Here is a 17,595-nt window from a genome sequence, read left to right as displayed (position 1 = left end):
CCAGGCACAGAGACGCACTGACCCTGATCTCTCAGCTGCTCAACCCGTGTGGCCAGGACTGCATGACCACTGCTGACCCACACTCTCCCAGCCTCTGGTGAGTCTGTGACCTGTAAAATCTCTCTGCTCTCTACTTCCTTCTCTCTCTCGAAAGTCTAGTCTCCAAAAATGTTGTGGAACACCCTCCAGCAGTTTCACTCCCTCTGTCTCCTCCCTCTCCTGTGATCTTTCTAACTTAAAACAAAGCACCACCCCTCTCTCTCAGTGCAGTGTTAATGTCCTGTAGTGTCCAGTCAGTGTGTCTGGACTGTATTAACCCCTCTCTCTCAGTGCTGTGTTAATGTCCTGTAGTGTCCAGTCAGTGTGTCTGGACTGTATTAACCCCTCTCTCTCAGTGCAGTGTTAATGTCCTGTAGTGTCCAGTCAGTGTGTCTGGACTGTATTAACCCCTCTCTCTCAGTGCTGTGTTAATGTCCTGTAGTGTCCAGTCAGTGTGTCTGGACTGTATTAACCCCTCTCTCTCAGTGCAGTGTTAATGTCCTGTAGTGTCCAGTCAGTGTGTCTGGACTGTATTAACCCCTCTCTCTCAGTGCAGTGTTAATGTCCTGTAGTGTCCAGTCAGTGTGTCTGGACTGTATTAACCCCTCTCTCTCAGTGCTGTGTTAATGTCCTGTAGTGTCCAGTCAGTGTGTCTGGACTGTATTAACCCCTCTCTCTCAGTGCTGTGTTAATGTACTGTAGTGTCCAGTCAGTGTGTCTGGACTGTATTAACCCCTCTCTCTCAGTGCAGTGTTAATGTCCTGTAGTGTCCAGTCAGTGTGTCTGGACTGTATTAACCCCTCTCTCTCAGTGCAGTGTTAATGTCCTGTAGTGTCCAGTCAGTGTGTCTGGACTGTATTAACCCCTCTCTCTCAGTGCTGTGTTAATGTCCTGTAGTGTCCAGTCAGTGTGTCTGGACTGTATTAACCCCTCTCTCTCAGTGCAGTGTTAATGTCCTGTAGTGTCCAGTCAGTGTGTCTGGACTGTATTAATCCCTCTCTCTCAGTGCAGTGTTAATGTCCTGGAGTGTCCAGTCAGTGTGTCTGGACTGTATTAACCCCTCTCTCTCAGTGCAGTGTTAATGTCCTGTAGTGTCCAGTCAGTGTGTCTGGACTGTATTAACCCGTCTCTCTCAGTGCAGTGTTAATGTACTGGAGTGTCCAGTCAGTGTGTCTGGACTGTATTAACCCGTCTCTCTCAGTGCAGTGTTAATGTACTGGAGTGTCCAGTCAGTGTGTCTGGACTGTATTAACCCCTCTCTCTCAGTGCAGTGTTAATGTACTGTAGTGTCCAGTCAGTGTGTCTGGACTGTATTAACCCCTCTCTCTCAGTGTAGTGTTAATGTCCTGTAGTGTCCAGTCAGTGTGCCTGTACTGTATTAACCCCTCTCTCTCAGTGCAGTGTTAATGTCCTGTAGTGTCCAGTCAGTGTGTCTGTACTGTATTAACCCCTCTCTCTCAGTGCAGTGTTAATGTCCTGTAGTGTCCAGTCAGTGTGTCTGGACTGTATTAACCCCTCTCTCTCAGTGCAGTGTTAATGTCCTGGAGTGTCCAGTCAGTGTGTCTGGACTGTATTAACCCCTCTCTCTCAGTGCAGTGTTAATGTCCTGTAGTGTCCAGTCAGTGTGTCTGGACTGTATTAACCCGTCTCTCTCAGTGCAGTGTTAATGTACTGGAGTGTCCAGTCAGTGTGTCTGGACTGTATTAACCCCTCTCTCTCAGTGCAGTGTTAATGTCCTGTAGTGTCCAGTCAGTGTGTCTGGACTGTATTAACCCCTCTCTCTCAGTGCAGTGTTCATGTACTGGAGTGTCTATATTAATGCTGACTGTATTAATCTCACTCATCTCATCTGAATGATCACAGGTACTGCACCATCCTCTCGGTTCTCCTTGCCTTTTCCTCTGATCACAGGGCACAAAAAGAGATACTGGGTGGCACAGACAGACCTGGCTGCCCAGTGAGGACAGACTGAGTGACCACAGCCTGGTCATAGAAACTGGACACAGACAGACCTGACTGTCCAGAGAAACAGTGATCAAATTTATTTAGGATTCATTTTTTCAATTAGGTCACATTTTTACCTGGTTTAAGACCTTCTGCAACTTGGGGCGAAGCCTGACTTACTGTATACTACCAGATTCTCACCACATGATGCAGAGAAAAGACAGTATCTCAGTAATATAACAATATCCCAATAAAGGAATACGTTCTTCGTTGTTTTGAGGATGAAGATGATTCCTCCTCCTCCTCCAGTCTTGCTCTGCTCACGCTTCTTCCTATGGGCTTACATTAGGGAACAGTGTCACTCAGGGGACTGGTCTACACCGTACAGGACCACTGTGGACGCGATTCCTGTATTTTGTCTCGCCCTGCTGCCAGATCCTCCATCGTGCTCCAGCTACTGTACATGGAGAAATTACTGCTGTACAGTATTACAATAGTAATACTATATAATAATATAGTAATACTAATACTGAAGTTACAGTATTACAATACTGCACTTCAATGCCATATAGTAAGTTATGTTATATAATGCCAATACATGCGAACTCGCATAATTTGTATAGTTTGTTTTATCCTGAGATATCTGACTGGATTTCGTAATTAACTAATTAACTTCCACATTCAATTTGTCTGCGACGTCTTCCCTGGCTTTTGCAGTGGCTACAGTATCCAGTAGCTCCTCTTTGCTACAACAGATCTAATCCTACTAGTTTTCCATGAAGAGCAGTAATTCCAGTTCACCGATTTGCCTTCGTAAAAATTGAGAAGTCCTGCGGTCAGTTTCCGGATTAATTCAGTCTGGCTAATTTTGAGAAAATCCTGATTTAGTTAAACCTGCTTCGTGTAATAGTCCCCAGGTTTTTCACATCAGCCCTCCCTACTCATGTGAACATACAGCGCAGCTTCGACTTTCCTATTGCACGTGATCTTTTGGGCGGTGACGGAAGGCTGGCTTAGCCAATCAGTACTCCCGCTGTTTGGATCTCCCCCCTCCCCCACTACAGCTCCGTGTCAACCAATTTCATTTGCGGACCTTAAGGAGTGACAGTTGCTTCATCCAATAGGAGGCTTCGAGGTTAAGCCCAATAGTAAGCGACGGATGACGGGAGCGCGTAATGGCGGAGTTTGAAGTGTGTGACGCTGTTTCGTCACACAAGAAGAAGGAGATTACACTGGAAAATAATTATCTTGTCAATGATGTGCAGCGCCAGTAACCTTGCGAGTGTTGTCTCTTCCTCAGTGAGTTAAAGTGTTTCTCCAGCTTGACAGGAGTCCTGTGTGTGTGGGAGCAGCAGTACCGCATCTCCTTCATGTGTCCTAGAATATCTAAACAAGTTAACACTTGGAGCAAACTTAAATATGTCAGTTTGCACCTAGCTTGGGAGGTTAGATGTGACTCCGATGATTTATTTCAATGTATCAGAACTCGAGTGAGGTGTGTGTGTTTCCTCTGATGCGGGCCAGCAGTCTGACAGGCGCTGCAGTAGTTACCGCTGAAACGGCAGTGAAGGCTTTTGAATCCCTCCTCTCATTTCTGTTTCTACATGCGGGGTGCCGTTGGTCGGAGGAAAACAGGAAGGCGGTGATAGTGACCTGCAGCCCCGTCCTGCGAGTGTTAGTCAGGGGATCTCAATCCTGTCCCATTCCCGAGACGCTGTGTTTACAGAAGGGCTCTCCAGTGTCCAGTGTCCCATTGCCAGGGCTCTGTGTCTACAGTAGGGCTGTCCAGTGTCCCACTGCCAGGGCTCTGTGTCTACAGTAGGGCTGTCCAGTGTCCCATTGCCAGGGCTCTGTGTCTACAGTAGGGCTGTCCAGTGTCCCACTGCCAGGGCTCTGTGTCTACAGTAGGGCTGTCCAGTGTCCAGTGTACCACTGCCAGGGTTCTGTGTCTACAGTAGGGCTCTCCAGTGTCCAGTGTCCCACTGCCAGGGCTCTGTGTCTACAGTAGGGCTGTCCAGTGTCCCACTGCCAGGGTTCTGTGTCTACAGTAGGGCTCTCCAGTGTCCAGTGTCCCACTGCCAGGGCTCTGTGTCTACAGTAGGGCTGTCCAGTGTCCCACTGCCAGGGCTCTGTGTCTACAGTAGGGCTCTCCAGTATCCAGTGTCCCATTGCCAGGGCTCTGTGTCTACAGTAGGGCTGTCCAGTGTCCCACTGCCAGGGTTCTGTGTCTACAGTAGGGCTCTCCAGTGTCCAGTGTCCCACTGCCAGGGCTCTGTGTCTACAGTAGGGCTGTCCAGTGTCCCACTGCCAGGGCTCTGTGTCTACAGTAGGGCTCTCCAGTATCCAGTGTCCCATTGCCAGGGCTCTGTGTCTACAGTAGGGCTGTCCAGTGCCCAGTGTACCACTGCCAGGGTTCTGTGTCTACAGTAGGGCTCTCCAGTGTCCAGTGTCCCATTGCCAGGGCTCTGTGTCTACAGTGGGGCTCTCCAGTGTCCCATTGCCAGGGCTCTGTGTCTACAGTAGGGCTGTCCAGTGTCCCACTGCCAGGGCTCTGTGTCTACAGTAGGGCTCTCCAGTGTCCAGTGTCCCACTGCCAGGGCTCTGTGTCTACAGTAGGGCTGTCCAGTGTCCCACTGCCAGGGCTCTGTGTCTACAGTAGGGCTCTCCAGTGTCCAGTGTCCCACTGCCAGGGTTCTGTGTCTACAGTAGGGCTCTCCAGTGTCCAGTGTCCCACTGCCAGGGCTCTGTGTCTACAGTAGGGCTGTCCAGTGTCGCACTGCCAGGGCTCTGTGTCTACAGTAGGACTGTCCAGTGTCCCATTGCCAGGGCTCTGTGTCTACAGTAGGGCTCTCCAGTGTCCAGTGTCCCATTGCCAGGGCTCTGTGTCTACGGTAGGGCTGTCCAGTGTCCCATTGCCAGGGCTCTGTGTCTACAGTAGGGCTGTCCAGTCTTGGGGGGCACACTCAGCTGTCCTCACTCTCTCTTGGCCTTCTTGTACAGGCGCTGGCAGAGTCTGGGTGAGGAATCGGAGCACAAACACGTTCGCTCAGGATGGACTGCATGATCACTGGGAGCAACGTGAAAGGTACTGCAGACAGATATTAATATTAATAATAATAATAGTGTTGTTGCTCTGTGATCCTGGGCACAGTTAATTACTCACTCCAAACCACTTACAAGTTTATAGGTAATAGTTTTTAACCTGTTTCTAATCACTAAAAGGGCTGGATAGGTTGAATCCTCTCGTTTATGACCTTTCTTATGTTCTTCTTGTCGTTATGTTTGTTGGTCTCATCAGTTATAGCCAAGTCAATTCACTCTCTGTCGAAGATTGGGGAGGAGCTCTACTTGGAACCACTGGAAGAAGGGGTGAGAAACTTACTGTATTAACCCCTCTCTCTCAGTGCAGTGTTAATGTGCTGTAGTGTCCAGTCAGTGTGTCTGGACTGTATTAACCCCTCTCTCTCAGTGCAGTGTTAATGTCCTGCAGTGTCCAGTCAGTGTGTCTGGACTGTATTAACCCCTCTCTCTCAGTGCAGTGTTAATGTCCTGTAGTGCCCAGTCAGTGTGTCTGGACTGTATTAATCCCTCTCTCTCTCAGTGCAGTGTTAATGTCCTGTAGTGCCCAGTCAGTGTGTCTGGACTGTATTAACCCCTCTCTCTCAGTGCAGTGTTAATGTCCTGTAGTGTCCAGTCAGTGTGTCTGGACTGTATTAACCCCTCTCTCTCAGTGCAGTGTTAATGTCCTGTAGTGCCCAGTCAGTGTGTCTGGACTGTATTAACCCCTCTCTCTCAGTGCAGTGTTAATGTCCTGTAGTGTCCAGTCAGTGTGTCTGGACTGTATTAACCCCTCTCTCTCAGTGCAGCGTTAATGTCCTGGAGTGTCCAGTCAGTGTGTCTGGACTGTATTAACCCCTCTCTCTCAGTGCAGCGTTAATGTCCTGTAGTGTCCAGTCAGTGTGTCTGGAGTGTATTAACCCCTCTCTCTCAGTGCAGTGTTAATGTACTGTAGTGTCCAGTCAGTGTGTCTGGACTGTATTAACCCCTCTCTCTCAGTGCAGTGTTAATGTACTGGAGTGTCCAGTCAGTGTGTCTGGACTGTAGTACTCGAATCTTGCTCTCTAACTCTGTCTTTATTTCAGCTAGCGCTCAGGACAGTGAACTTGTCTCGTTCGGCCTACGCCTGTTTCCTTTTTGCTCCCCTGTTCTTTCAAAAATATGTCATCACAGCGAGCCCAGTTTTTCGATGTAAAATGGCCATAAAGGTATGAAACTGTGTTTTCTACTAGTGAATGATGTGCAGCAGTTGTCTTAATGTCTGTCTTTCTCTGGTCTCTGTCAGTTAGTCTGTCACTGTGTGTCAGTAGGTGCTGCAGTGTGTCGGTGTTTGATTCTCTCTGTCAGTTAGCTGTGTCATAGTCAGTCAATTCAGAGCACAAACTCAGCGACTCTGCCTCACCCACTGGACACACAGACTCAACAAAAACTGGACCAGACTCTACAAATATGACACACGCCGGCTGAATATCTGATTGGCGTAAGAGACAGCAAAGAGAAACAGACCCTGACTGTGCAGGCTCAGTGACTTCAGCTTGGACACAGACAGGCCTGACTGACCAGAGAGGACAGGCTCAGTGACCACGCCTGGCCATAGAAACTGGACACAGACAAACCCGACTGTCCAGAGAGGACAGGCTTAGTGACCACAGCCTGGCCATAGAAACTGGACACAGACAAACCCGACTGTCCAGAGAGGACAGGCTCAGAGACCACAGCCTTCCCATAGAACTGGACTTACTTCTGGGAAAACCACGACTCTGGTCTTGTCCAGGTTGACTCTCAGAGCCCAGATCTGACTGTGCGGCTCTAGAAGTACTGTCTGTAAACGTTTGTCATGGTTGTTTCTAAGTCTGTGTTATTGTGGTTGGATGTGTGGCAGTTGGCAAAGAAGCCAATCAGTGCACTCGATCAGTCCTTGGTTCCAGGTCTGGGGGAAACATCCGGCTGTCATGATGAGGTTGAGCAGGGCTTGTTGCAACTTCGAGCTGCTGTGTCTCAGCATCTCGTTGTTGACTCCATCTTGGCCACAGGCCTTTTGTGGTCTGAGGGCCTGGAGTTTGTCCAGTAGCTCCTGCTCATTGACTGGGGAGTCTAAGGGGTTTTGGTCGTCTTTCATAGCCAATTCCAATGTATTCTTTTTTTGGAATATATTGTTTTTGTTTATAATGTTTCTGTGTTTGGGATCTGTTGGTAGAGAGATGTTCAAAACTAAAAAATGGCATTTTGACTTTCCTCTGGTTTTGATTCCTATGTATTATTCAGGTTTTCCCAGATACAGCTTTGATGTATTGACTTTTTGGTTTCTGAGTTGTCTTTGTGTGCGTTCTGTTTCTTCTTTAGGATGTATTGGTAGTGTTTTTCCATCTCGCAGTATCTGAGGTGCAGATCTGAGTTGTGTGGTTGTCTGTATTCTTGGTGTAATAGTTCTCACAGTGCTTTTCTGGTGTTTCTGCAGTCTATATCAAACCCTTCTTCTTTTGCTTTGGTTGTTTGAGTGTGTTTTATACTGTGTTCTATTTCATTTTCATTTAAGGCAATTTTCTCAAATATATGATCTAAATCTTGTCTAGCCAAATTTGTGTCTGTTTTTTTGGTCTGATACAGAGTGTGTTGAAAGTAGTCAGTCACATCTCTCTGTGTCTCTGTGTCAGTCAGTGCAGGCAGTGTTCAAGTCCCTGTCCACTCTGGAGAAGACAGTGGAAAAGTGCAGAATCAACCTCAATTCCCGTCGCAACAGACTTACTTTCCAGCTGCACTGCAGACATGGTGAGTCTGCCTCTGCCTCTGCTTGGGCTGTGTTCTTCTCTTTCGGTCTTTCTCTCAGTCTGTCTCTGTGCTGTTGAATACCTTATAGTCTATGCTATTAAATTGACTGTCAGTTCGATGTTAAAATGTGCTGTAGTGTCCAGTCAGTGTGTCTGTAGTGTATTAACCCCTCTCTCTCAGTGCAGTGTTAATGTCCTGTAGTGTCCAGTCAGTGTGTCTGGACTGTATTAACCCCTCTCTCTCAGTGCAGTGTTAATGTACTGTAGTGTCCAGTCAGTGTGTCTGGACTGTATGAACCCCTCTCTCTCAGTGCAGTGTTAATGTCCTGGAGTGTCCAGTCAGTGTGTCTGGACTGTATTATCCCCTCTCTTTCTCTTTCAGGGTTGATGAAGACCCACAACCTGTCATTCCAAGACAGCGAGAGTCTGCAGGCGGTGTTTGAGAAGGAGAACTGTGCCAACCATCTCCAAGCCCAGCCCAGGTCAGTCAGCTCCTCTCCCCTGCCTCCGTCTACTCTTTCTTTACCGGGTCACAGCACTCCCTTAAGATAAGATCACTTTTTATTAGCCAGATACAATTTATTGCATTAGGAATTTGTCTTTTTGCATATCCCAGCTTGCTCTCCATGAAACACACAGGCACACAGACAGGGAGAGTGAAGTTTGGGGTCAGAGCGCAGGGTCAGCCATTTATACGGCGCCCCTGGAGCAGCTGGGCTTAAGGGCCTTGCTCAGTGGCCCAACGGAGTAGGATTCCTCTGCCGACTGTGGGATTTGAATTGACAACCACAGGCGCAGATCCTTAGCCACAGAGACACCGCACCGCCCTTGGAGAGACCTGACTCAGTGGCTCGCCCTCTCCTTTATTGGCGGTGTGGTTTAATGTCCTCTCCTGGGCAGCTCAGGCTCACTGACGGTGTGAGAGAGGAGGCCGCAGTGTGTGTGTGTGCTGTTCCCCGTGACGCCAGCAGCAGGCCTGTCTCTCCCTCAGGCTCCTGGTGGAGACGGTGGTCCACTTCCCGGCCTCGCTGGAGGAGGTGAGCGTGTCGGTCAGCGGGGAGGCCGTGCGCTTGCGAAACCATCTGGAGGAGGAGGCAGGTGAGAGCGGGGCAGGGCAGGGCCCTCCCTGTAGGGCATCTGATGCATAGTGAGGGGCAAGACGCATGCCCACCGCCTAAACTCACCACTGGGGTCCCTGTCCTACCTGCGTTCTGGGGTACACAGCAGGGTGTCCTGGTCCTGGGGCCCCTGTGTCCCTTGGTGTTTGCTCCAGCCCAGTTCTGGTCTTATACTTTCATCCCCACCTGTGTGTGTCCATCAGAAACTGGTCACTGTGGACTGTCTGATACACTCATCCCCACCTGTGTGTGTCCATCAGAAACTGGTCACTGTGGACTGTCTGATACACTCATCCCCACCTGTGTGTGTCCATCAGAAACTGGTCACTGTGGACTGTCTGATACACTCATCCCCACCTGTGTGTGTCCATCAGAAACTGGTCACTGTGGGAGAGTCTTACCCCCACCTGTAAGTGTTCACTCATAAAGAGCTGAGAGATAAGGTCAGTGAGGTGAGGAGAAGGTTTTAACAGTCGTGTGGAAACAATGTGTTACAGTGCTGGATACTTCTGAACCTCAGGACTGAGCAGAAACAGGTCATGAAAGCTCTGAACAAACCAGGGGAGCAGTTCCAGGTGTTAGTGATTGAACTGAGCTGAAACTCAAGCAGCAGAATGTTTAATACACAAGCCAGAGTACAGTACAGACACACTGACCCCCATGTTCTCTTCTCCTTGTTCCTGTGCGATAGTCCTGGCGAAGACCATGCTGACTGAGCTCTGTCTGAGCAAAGACGAGTTTGACTGCTTCAGCATCAAGCAACAAACGCAAATCACTTTCTGTCTCAAGGAACTAAGGGTGAGATAATACAGTACATTAACTGACTGGACACTACAGGACATTAACACTGCACTGAGAGAGAGGGGTTAATACAGTCCAGACACACTGACTGGACACTACAGGACATTAACACTGCACTGAGAGAGAGGGGCTCATACAGTCCAGACACACTGACTGGACACTACAGGACATTAACACTGCACTGAGAGAGAGGGGTTCATACAGTCCAGACACACTGACTGGACACTCCAGTACATTAACACTGCACTGAGAGAGAGGGGTTAATACAGTACAGAAACTGACTGGACACTACAGGACATTAACACTGCACTGAGAGAGAGTTTTGCTGTGTTCATTAATACCCTGGTGTGAGCTGGTGTTAATGCAGTGTGACCTTGTCTCTTCCAGGGTCTGCTGAGCTTTGCAGAGTCATCTGGACTGCCTGTGTCGGTGCACTTCGACCAGCCTGGAAGGTGTCTCCTCCTCACTCTCTCTCCTCTGCTCCCTGTCTCCCCTCTGCCTTCCCCCTGTCTTTCTCCGGAGTGCAGAATGTCGTGCGACAGACCGTGCTCGCGCTCTAGAGCAGTGGTTCTCAGCCCTGTTAGACCAAAGCACATCTGTGCAATCCAGATATGGCAACATTAACTCACTGGACAAGAGCATGAGAGAGGTGACACATGAGAGGAAGCCAGTCAGCTCATCAGGCCCTTCCATAGCTCACTGACCCATTGAACTGTTTCTTGAAAGAAACCAAGGTACCCATTTAAAAAAGATAGCTATATCGTTTCATAATCCCTCCACCCATTGTGTAAAGATGTGTCTCCTGTTCTCAGTTTGAAATGCCCTGCCACATGGTTTCTGCTTGTGGTTCAGGTTTCACTGTTGATTCTGGAGCTCTGTTGGGTTGACTTTGTTGCAGTCTTGGAGGATTTTAGTTGTATCAGGTCCCCTTGTAATCTTCTCTGTTTATCAGCGAAGAGCTGTTTTGTTGTACCTCCTGCATACTATGAAGATCCCATTGAAAGTACAACTCCATTGGGATTCCCTGTGTACCCCCCCCAGGCCAGGGGAGTCCCTGTGTGATGCCACCCCCTGTGACAGAGGAGTCCCTGAGCAGCATACTCAGTTCTGTTCTGTTCATTCTGAGATGATGATCACAGTAAACATCTTTATGAAGGACAGTGGTGATGAGATCTTTATTCCTGTGTGTTTTCCAGGCCTGTGGTGTTCAGCATCAGTGATCCAGTGTTGGAGGTGAACTTTGTCTTGGCCACTCTGTCTGATGAAGAGATGCCTCCCACCAGCTCCCACTGGTAACTGTGACAGCCTCTGAAACACTGCAGTGCAGTACAGCCACTCCCTGTGATGCAGGGCCATAGCGTCTCACACAAGACCACTCCTGTTGACACCCTGGCACACCCTATGACACCCTGATCCTTAGGTCTACAAAGTAATTACACTTTGCCAGTACTGTGTGCTGGTAAATGACACTCTACACTGAGCCCCACAGTACCCACAGCAGTGTGAGCGGTGACTGGAGGAGTGACACAGCTCTCAGTGAAAACACTGTGAGCCCCACAGCGCCCACCCCAGTGTGAGCAGAGACTGGAGGAGTGACACAGCTCTCAGTGAAAACACTGTGAGCCCCACAGTGCCCACAGCAGTGTGAGCAGAGACTGGAGGAGAGACACAGCTCTCAGTGAAAACACTGTGAGCCCCACAGCGCCCACAGCAGAGTGAGCAGTGACTGGAGGAGTGACACAGCTCTCAGTGAAAACACTGTGAGCCCCACAGTGCCCACAGCAGAGTGAGCAGAGACTGGAGGAGTGACACAGCTCTCGCTGACAACACTGTGAGCCCCACAGTGCCCACAGCAGAGTGAGCAGTGACTGGAGGAGTGACACAGCTCTCGCTGACAACACTGTGAGCCCCACAGTGCCCACAGCAGAGTGAGCAGTGACTGGAGGAGTGACACAGCTCTCGCTGACAACACTGTGAGCCCCACAGTGCCCACAGCAGAGTGAGCAGAGACTGGAGGAGTGACACAGCTCTCGCTGACAACACTGTGAGCCCCACAGTGCCCACAGCAGAGTGAGCAGTGACTGGAGGAGAGACACAGCTCTCGCTGACAACAATGTCTCAGTAGCTACTGTTTCCTGGCTCTGGGACTCCTGCCAGTCATGCCCCCTCCAGCCTCTTCAGCACTGCTACTTCGGAAGCCTAGGATTTGAGAATGACCAGCCTATACTTATTGGTTACCTAAATGTTGATCAGTGAGTCTCTGTCTCCTCTCCCTCAGTTCCTCCCATCCCCCGCCTCCTCCTCAAGATGAGTTTTTCACAGACGAAATGGACTCCTACATGATTGCTATGGAGATGAGCGCCCTGGACGGGGACGTGGCAGGGCAGCAGCCGAACAGCTCCGGCGTCGGCCAGCAGAGGGACGTGTCCGATATGCCCGTCGGGGATAGAGAGAGTGACACTGACGTACCAAGTGATACAGAGGCACAGAGGGATTCAGGTGGCCCCCCCAATAAAAAGGTACTTTATTAATCTCTGACTACTGTAGTGTCAGTGTGTCTGTACTGTATTAACCCCTCTCTCTCAGTGCAGTGTTAATGTCCTGGAGTGTCCAGTCAGTGTGTCTGTACTGTATTAACCCCTCTCTCTCAGTGCAGTGTTAATGTCCTGTAGTGTCCAGTCAGTGTGTCTGGACTGTATTAACCCCTCTGTCTCAGTGCAGTGTTAATGTCCTGTAGTGTCCAGTCACTGTGTCTGGACTGTATTAACCCCTCTCTCTCAGTGCAGTGTTAATGTACTGTCCAGTCACTGTGTCTGGACTGTATTATATTAACTCCTCTCTTTCTTTCAGTTTCGGTCTCTATTTTTTGGGTCAGTTCTGCCTGGTTCCTCCCAGGCAACCAATCAGACAGTAAGGAACCAGGATGTGCTGGCAAGTGACAGTGAGGATGAGGTCGGTCCAGAGTCACCCTGATAACAAGGTAACAGCAGACCGTTCCTGCTATGTCCTGCTCATTCACTAGCTGTGCTTTGTTTCATGTTTTATGCACTGAAATCTACTGCATCAGCTGTCAGTAAATACAGTAAAAAAACAGCCAGGTGAAGGTCAGTCCAGGACTGCCAGTCAGTTTATAATCTCAGTTAATAACTAACCCAGCTCACAATAAAGTGAGTCCAGTCTAGTCTAGCGTCTGCCTCAGACTGCTCTGTCCGCATCAGTGCGAGTCTGATTATAATAATAATAATAATAATATCTTACACTTATATAGCGCTTTTCTGGACACTCCACTCAAAGCGCTTTACAGGTAATGGGGACTCCCCTCCACCACCACCAGTGTGCAACCTCACCTGGATGATGCGACGGCAGCCATAGTGCGCCAGAACGCTCACCACACACCAGCTATCAGTGGGGAGGAGAGCAGAGAGTAATGAAGCCAATTCATAGATTATAATCTCAGTTATCAGCTAATCCGATCCACAGTGAAGTCAGTCCAGTCCGGAGAGGCTCAGTGTAAGGGTGAGCCTGATTCTAATCTCAGGTGACAGTCCACTTGAACCTGTTACTTCAGTTTCAGTTGTGAATTTTGACTTGTTGTCTTCGCACTGGAGGAGGCAGGAAGAGCTGTAGAGCCGCGTGTGATCTGTGACTTGTGTCTTGCTCAGTGCCGCACTCGTGAGGAGAGAGAATGGTCACCCCAGGCACGAGACGGGCTGGCACCCCCCACCGTGAGACGGGGAGAAGGGTTCGACTCTGAGCTCGACGAGAAGATAATTGGAAGCTGGTCTTAGGCAGAAGACGGAGCAAGAGACGAGAAAAATTGAAATTATGGTATTTTTTTATTTTGGAAGAATCTCGGATTTAAAAACTGCACTTGTATTTTGTTTTTGTAATGATCACGAGCAATATTTTATATTACAAAACTAAAACTGTTAAGAGACTTTGTTCTGTATTGTACAACTTCTTTACATTTTAATTTACATTTTCTCAGACACTCTGCTGTTTGCCTGTCAAGGGAACACGGATGAAGTGTGGGTTTTTCCTGAGTCTTTTGTAAACGTCTGCTGCTCCTGACGCTCTCTTTGCCACAGGTTGTCTTTATTTTACACTCTGCACTCGTGGTGCAGGATGAATAGCAAGAAAAGCAATAAACTTGAAATCAAAAGTAGGTATCAAAATAGGGGTCCGAGTTTCGCTTGGAAACCAAGTTGTCTGTCGTCTTGTTTCCTGGGGGGGGCATATTGTGGCTACACTTGCTGTGCACCTGAAAACTCTTCCCCCTGGTCTGCGGTTTCCTCCTCTCTCTCTCCCTGTCCCTCTCCAGCCTCTGCCTCTCCTTCTCCATCTCCTTCTCCCTCTTCTTCCGAGCTTTCTCCTCTTCCCTCTCTCGCCGTTCCCGCTCCCTCTTCCTCCTCCTCCTCTCCCTGGCGGTGAGCCCCTCTTCCTCAGCGGCTTCTCCTCCTGCCCCTCTTTCGTCTGCTCCATCCGTGACGCTGAAGTCCTGGATCACGATGGTGGGTATCGTGCTGGGGGTCTCCTTGCCCTTCGCCTTTTTCTTCTTGCTCTCCTCTCCCGCCGGCTCCCTGTCCTCCCTCGCTTCTTGCTCCGTCTTCACCTCCTTCTGTCCTTTTGTTTTCTCGGACTTCAGTTTGCGAAAGATCCCAAACCGCTTCGGGGGTGGATTCATGGAATCTTTTGGGATCTCCTGGCTCCCCTTTCTGTCCTGATTCCTGTGCTCCGGGGGGGAACAGGGTATGTTTTCTGTGTCCAAGGGATTTTCAGTTTTTAGTTTCTGCTGCTTGGGCACAACTGAATCGGTTATGATGGATCCACCTGGATGCGCTGGTGTTTTGCCAGTGGGATCTGATCGGACCTCGGGTAGAGCTGGGACCTTATCCACTGATCCTGCTGCAGTATCCAGGTCTGTTTTGGGAAGGGCTTCGTTTGTGCTTTCGGTCAGCTCCGTCTTGGACTCCTTAGTACAGACCCCTTCTGGAGCGAGGCTAGGGGGATCTGGTTCGTTTTGGGCGTGGGGTGGGGTGTGCGGAGTCGAGTTGTGATTTGAAGGAGTCGTAGCTGGGAGATTTCCACACCCGGCAGCGGCTGTTCCAGTGGGATCTCCGGACGAGGCTCTGGAGGGATTTGACATTGATGACTCCGGTGCTCCGGCAGATGTGGATAGAGAGGAATTAGCTACTGGAAGGCTGGGATCAGATTGGACTGGATCTCTGCATTCACTTGTTTTGGGATCTCTGGGTTCTGACTGTTCCTGGGTTGTTGGTAGGGGGTTCACCTCTGAATCACAGCTAGGTTCAGGAAGAGTCAGATTTGTTTCAGGTGTCAGCACATCAGCCTCAGTTCCCCTGAGGTCCATCACATCGGTTCCAACATCAGACTCTGATTGTGACTGTAGCCCCTCCTGGCCCTGGACACACAGGGACTCCTGTCCTGCTTCCCTCTGATTTGCTGTATCTCTTGACTGGTTTTCCTTTACAGACTGAAAATCAGCCTCTGATTCTGCTCCTGACATATCAGACTGCAGCCTCCCCTGAGTCTCTAGGTGTTCCCTAGGGCTTTCAGTCTCCAGGTTTTCCAGGTCAACCTGCACTCCAGTTCCGGGATCTGGAATGTCCGATTCCTCCTGGATTCTATCCGCGGTTCCAGGATGCGCGTCGGATTCCTGCTGGCTGGGGGCCGATCCGGTCGCCCCAGCGCTCTCGCCCAGACTCGCGGTCGCTGCAAGACCTCGTACTGGCTGGCTGACGTGCACACACGACTTGTTCCTCGGATCAGGCCGAATTTCCCCCCTTCCGCTCTCCAGGCAGGAGGAAGATTTGCTCTTGCGCAGGTTCCCTTCCTCCTGCTCCAAACGGCTCGTGCCGACTAGTTCCCCCCTGTCCCCGTCTTCGAGGAGATCCGTAACGGGCAGCGTTCCTGGGTGCCTGTGGCCCTGGTCTGCTGACGAAGGGGGTCTTGTCGTGTTGCTACTTGGAGTTGTGGCCTTTCTCAGGTCAGGAGTTGACTGGCTCAGCCCACGTCTGCACGTGTTTTGGGGAAGAGATGGGATGGTCAGAGTATCTGGATGAGGTGTTGGAGCAGCAGGCTGGCAGCTTGCTGTGTTCCCTTCTCCCTGTTCCAGGTGGGTGGTCTCACCAGGGAGCAGGACTTGTGCTGTCTGCTCTGTATTGGCGTCAGTCGTGCCCTCCCTGGAAGCAGCTGTGCCACTGTAGCAGTTTGGGGTGTCACCCTGGGCTCGACTGACACCATCGCACTGATCTGTAGCTGATGTGGTGTCGTCTGCATCGGTATAGCACTCAAAGGTGTGTCTGTCACCTGCATCTGCTACGTGTGCTTCTGTGTCCTCACTTACTTCAGAGTTGGGCTCTTTGGAAAAGTCGCCGTGATCATCTGCTCGTTGACCAGAATTGGTAGGCAACAGTCCCGGTCCCTCTGCTGAACTAGGTCCTACAGGGATCGGGCCAGGAGCCTGCAATGTGCTGTCATGCTCTGCTCTGGTTTCAGTGCCATTTTCTAAAACGTTGCTGAGATCCGCAGCGATCTCGCCCCGGTCAGCAGCAGGAGCCAACTGAGCCCGTTCCAGAGCTGGCCCCTCAGCGGGCGCTGGTGTATCCTGTGAAGTTGTCTGCTCCTCTGCCAGGCGGGACTGCTCAGCTGGTGCTTTGGTGTCAGTGGTGGTGCTCCGAGACGACGACTCTGCTGTTCCGCAGTGATGTTGGGGGCTGCCGTCTCCAGATTCATCCCGCTCTGCTTCACTGTGACCAGCCGCCACTTCGCAAGACTCTCCCGACAGTTCTCCGTGATCCCTGGTCACTGCAGTCGATCTCTCCAACACTGGACTGTGGCCAGTGCCGATTTCACTGGAGGGCTCTAACACCTCACTCTGATTTTCATTAATGTGGACCGGTTCCTCTGCTGTTTTACTGTGAGGCTCAGTAAGCTCATTCAATCGAACCGGTTCCTCTGCTGTTTTACTGTGAGGCTCGGTAAACTCATTCATTCGGACCGGTTCCTCTGCTGTTTTACTGTGAGGCTCGGTAAGCTCAGCTGGCTTCACGGCTGCGCCAGTGTGCTCTGCAGCAGCTCGGCTCAGTTCCCCAGAGGGGGTTGTGTGTGAAGGGACCTGGCTCTCGCACATCGTCAGTTCCTCTTTCTTCCCTTCCAGGTCTCTCTCTCTCAGCCCATTGCCCACACACACCGGTCTGCCAGGCCCCAGCGCTCCGCCTGTGTTGGGATTATGGCCCAGGTCCGTGTTCTCGGAATTCGATCCCGTGCGCGACAGCTCTGTCTGCGTCCGGCTGCCTTTGCGCTTCTTGTTGGGGACCGAGGAGTGCGAGGGAATAGTGAGGTTCCCCTGCTTCCTCTCCCTCCTCACCCTCTCCTCCTCCTCCCTCCTGACTTTTTCCCAGGCTGCTCTGTAACCGTGACATCGACCCCGGGGGTCAAAGGTTGACTGCGGTCGGTCAGCCCGCCAGCGCTCCAGCTCCTTCTCCGTCTCCTTCTCTACCTCCTTCACCGAGAGAGAGACTGCACACACCTGGAAAGAGAGGAGAAGAAGAAGAAGATCACTTTAGTGGCCATATACAATTTCCTTCATTAAGAATTTGTCTTTTCACATACCCCAGCTTGCTCTCCATGAGACACACAGACAGGGAGAGAGAAGCTTGGGGTCAGAGTGCAGGTTCAGCCACCCCCGGAGCAGTTGGGGTTAAGGGCCTTGCTCAGGGGCCTACCAAAGTAGGATTCCTCTGCCGGCCACGGGATTTGAACCAGCAACCTTCCAGCTACAGGCGCAGATCCTGAGCCACAGAGCCACTGCACCACACTGCCCCACCCTGAGACGGGTTCATACA

General features: G+C 50.6%; 2 protein-coding genes across 3 annotated transcripts in view; one reads left to right on the top strand and one right to left on the bottom strand.

Annotated features, from left to right (window-relative positions):
- The first annotated feature begins 6 nt into the window (after window positions 1-6).
- On the top strand, window positions 7-13,892 carry rad9a (RAD9 checkpoint clamp component A). 2 transcript variants are annotated; one of them, XM_069191375.1, is made up of 13 exons: window positions 7-97; window positions 4,984-5,068; window positions 5,282-5,352; window positions 6,126-6,248; window positions 7,695-7,809; window positions 8,191-8,290; window positions 8,800-8,906; window positions 9,618-9,724; window positions 10,115-10,179; window positions 10,924-11,019; window positions 12,006-12,246; window positions 12,578-12,707; window positions 13,390-13,892. In XM_069191375.1, the coding sequence occupies exons 2-12, from the start codon at window positions 5,035-5,037 to the stop codon at window positions 12,698-12,700; spliced, it is 1,182 nt and encodes a 393-aa protein (XP_069047476.1). In that variant the 5' UTR covers window positions 7-97; window positions 4,984-5,034; the 3' UTR covers window positions 12,701-12,707; window positions 13,390-13,892. The 2 variants fall into 2 exon arrangements, with proteins under 2 accessions (XP_069047476.1, XP_069047475.1); XM_069191374.1 differs by lacking the exon at window positions 7-97 and adding an exon at window positions 3,121-3,282.
- Window positions 13,545-17,595, bottom strand: part of tbc1d10c (TBC1 domain family, member 10C) — a 20,429-nt gene continuing 16,378 nt past the window's right edge. Inside the window, exon 10 of the mRNA XM_069191371.1 lies at window positions 13,545-17,279. Within this exon, the coding sequence (XP_069047472.1) occupies window positions 13,884-17,279 (3,396 nt within the window). The 3' untranslated portion in view covers window positions 13,545-13,883. The remainder of the gene's footprint in view (window positions 17,280-17,595) is intronic.

Source organism: Lepisosteus oculatus, chromosome 6 (assembly GCF_040954835.1).
Source record: "Lepisosteus oculatus isolate fLepOcu1 chromosome 6, fLepOcu1.hap2, whole genome shotgun sequence".
Taxonomy (NCBI): domain Eukaryota; kingdom Metazoa; phylum Chordata; class Actinopteri; order Semionotiformes; family Lepisosteidae; genus Lepisosteus; species Lepisosteus oculatus.
This window is presented reverse-complemented; position numbering and strand designations above follow the sequence as displayed.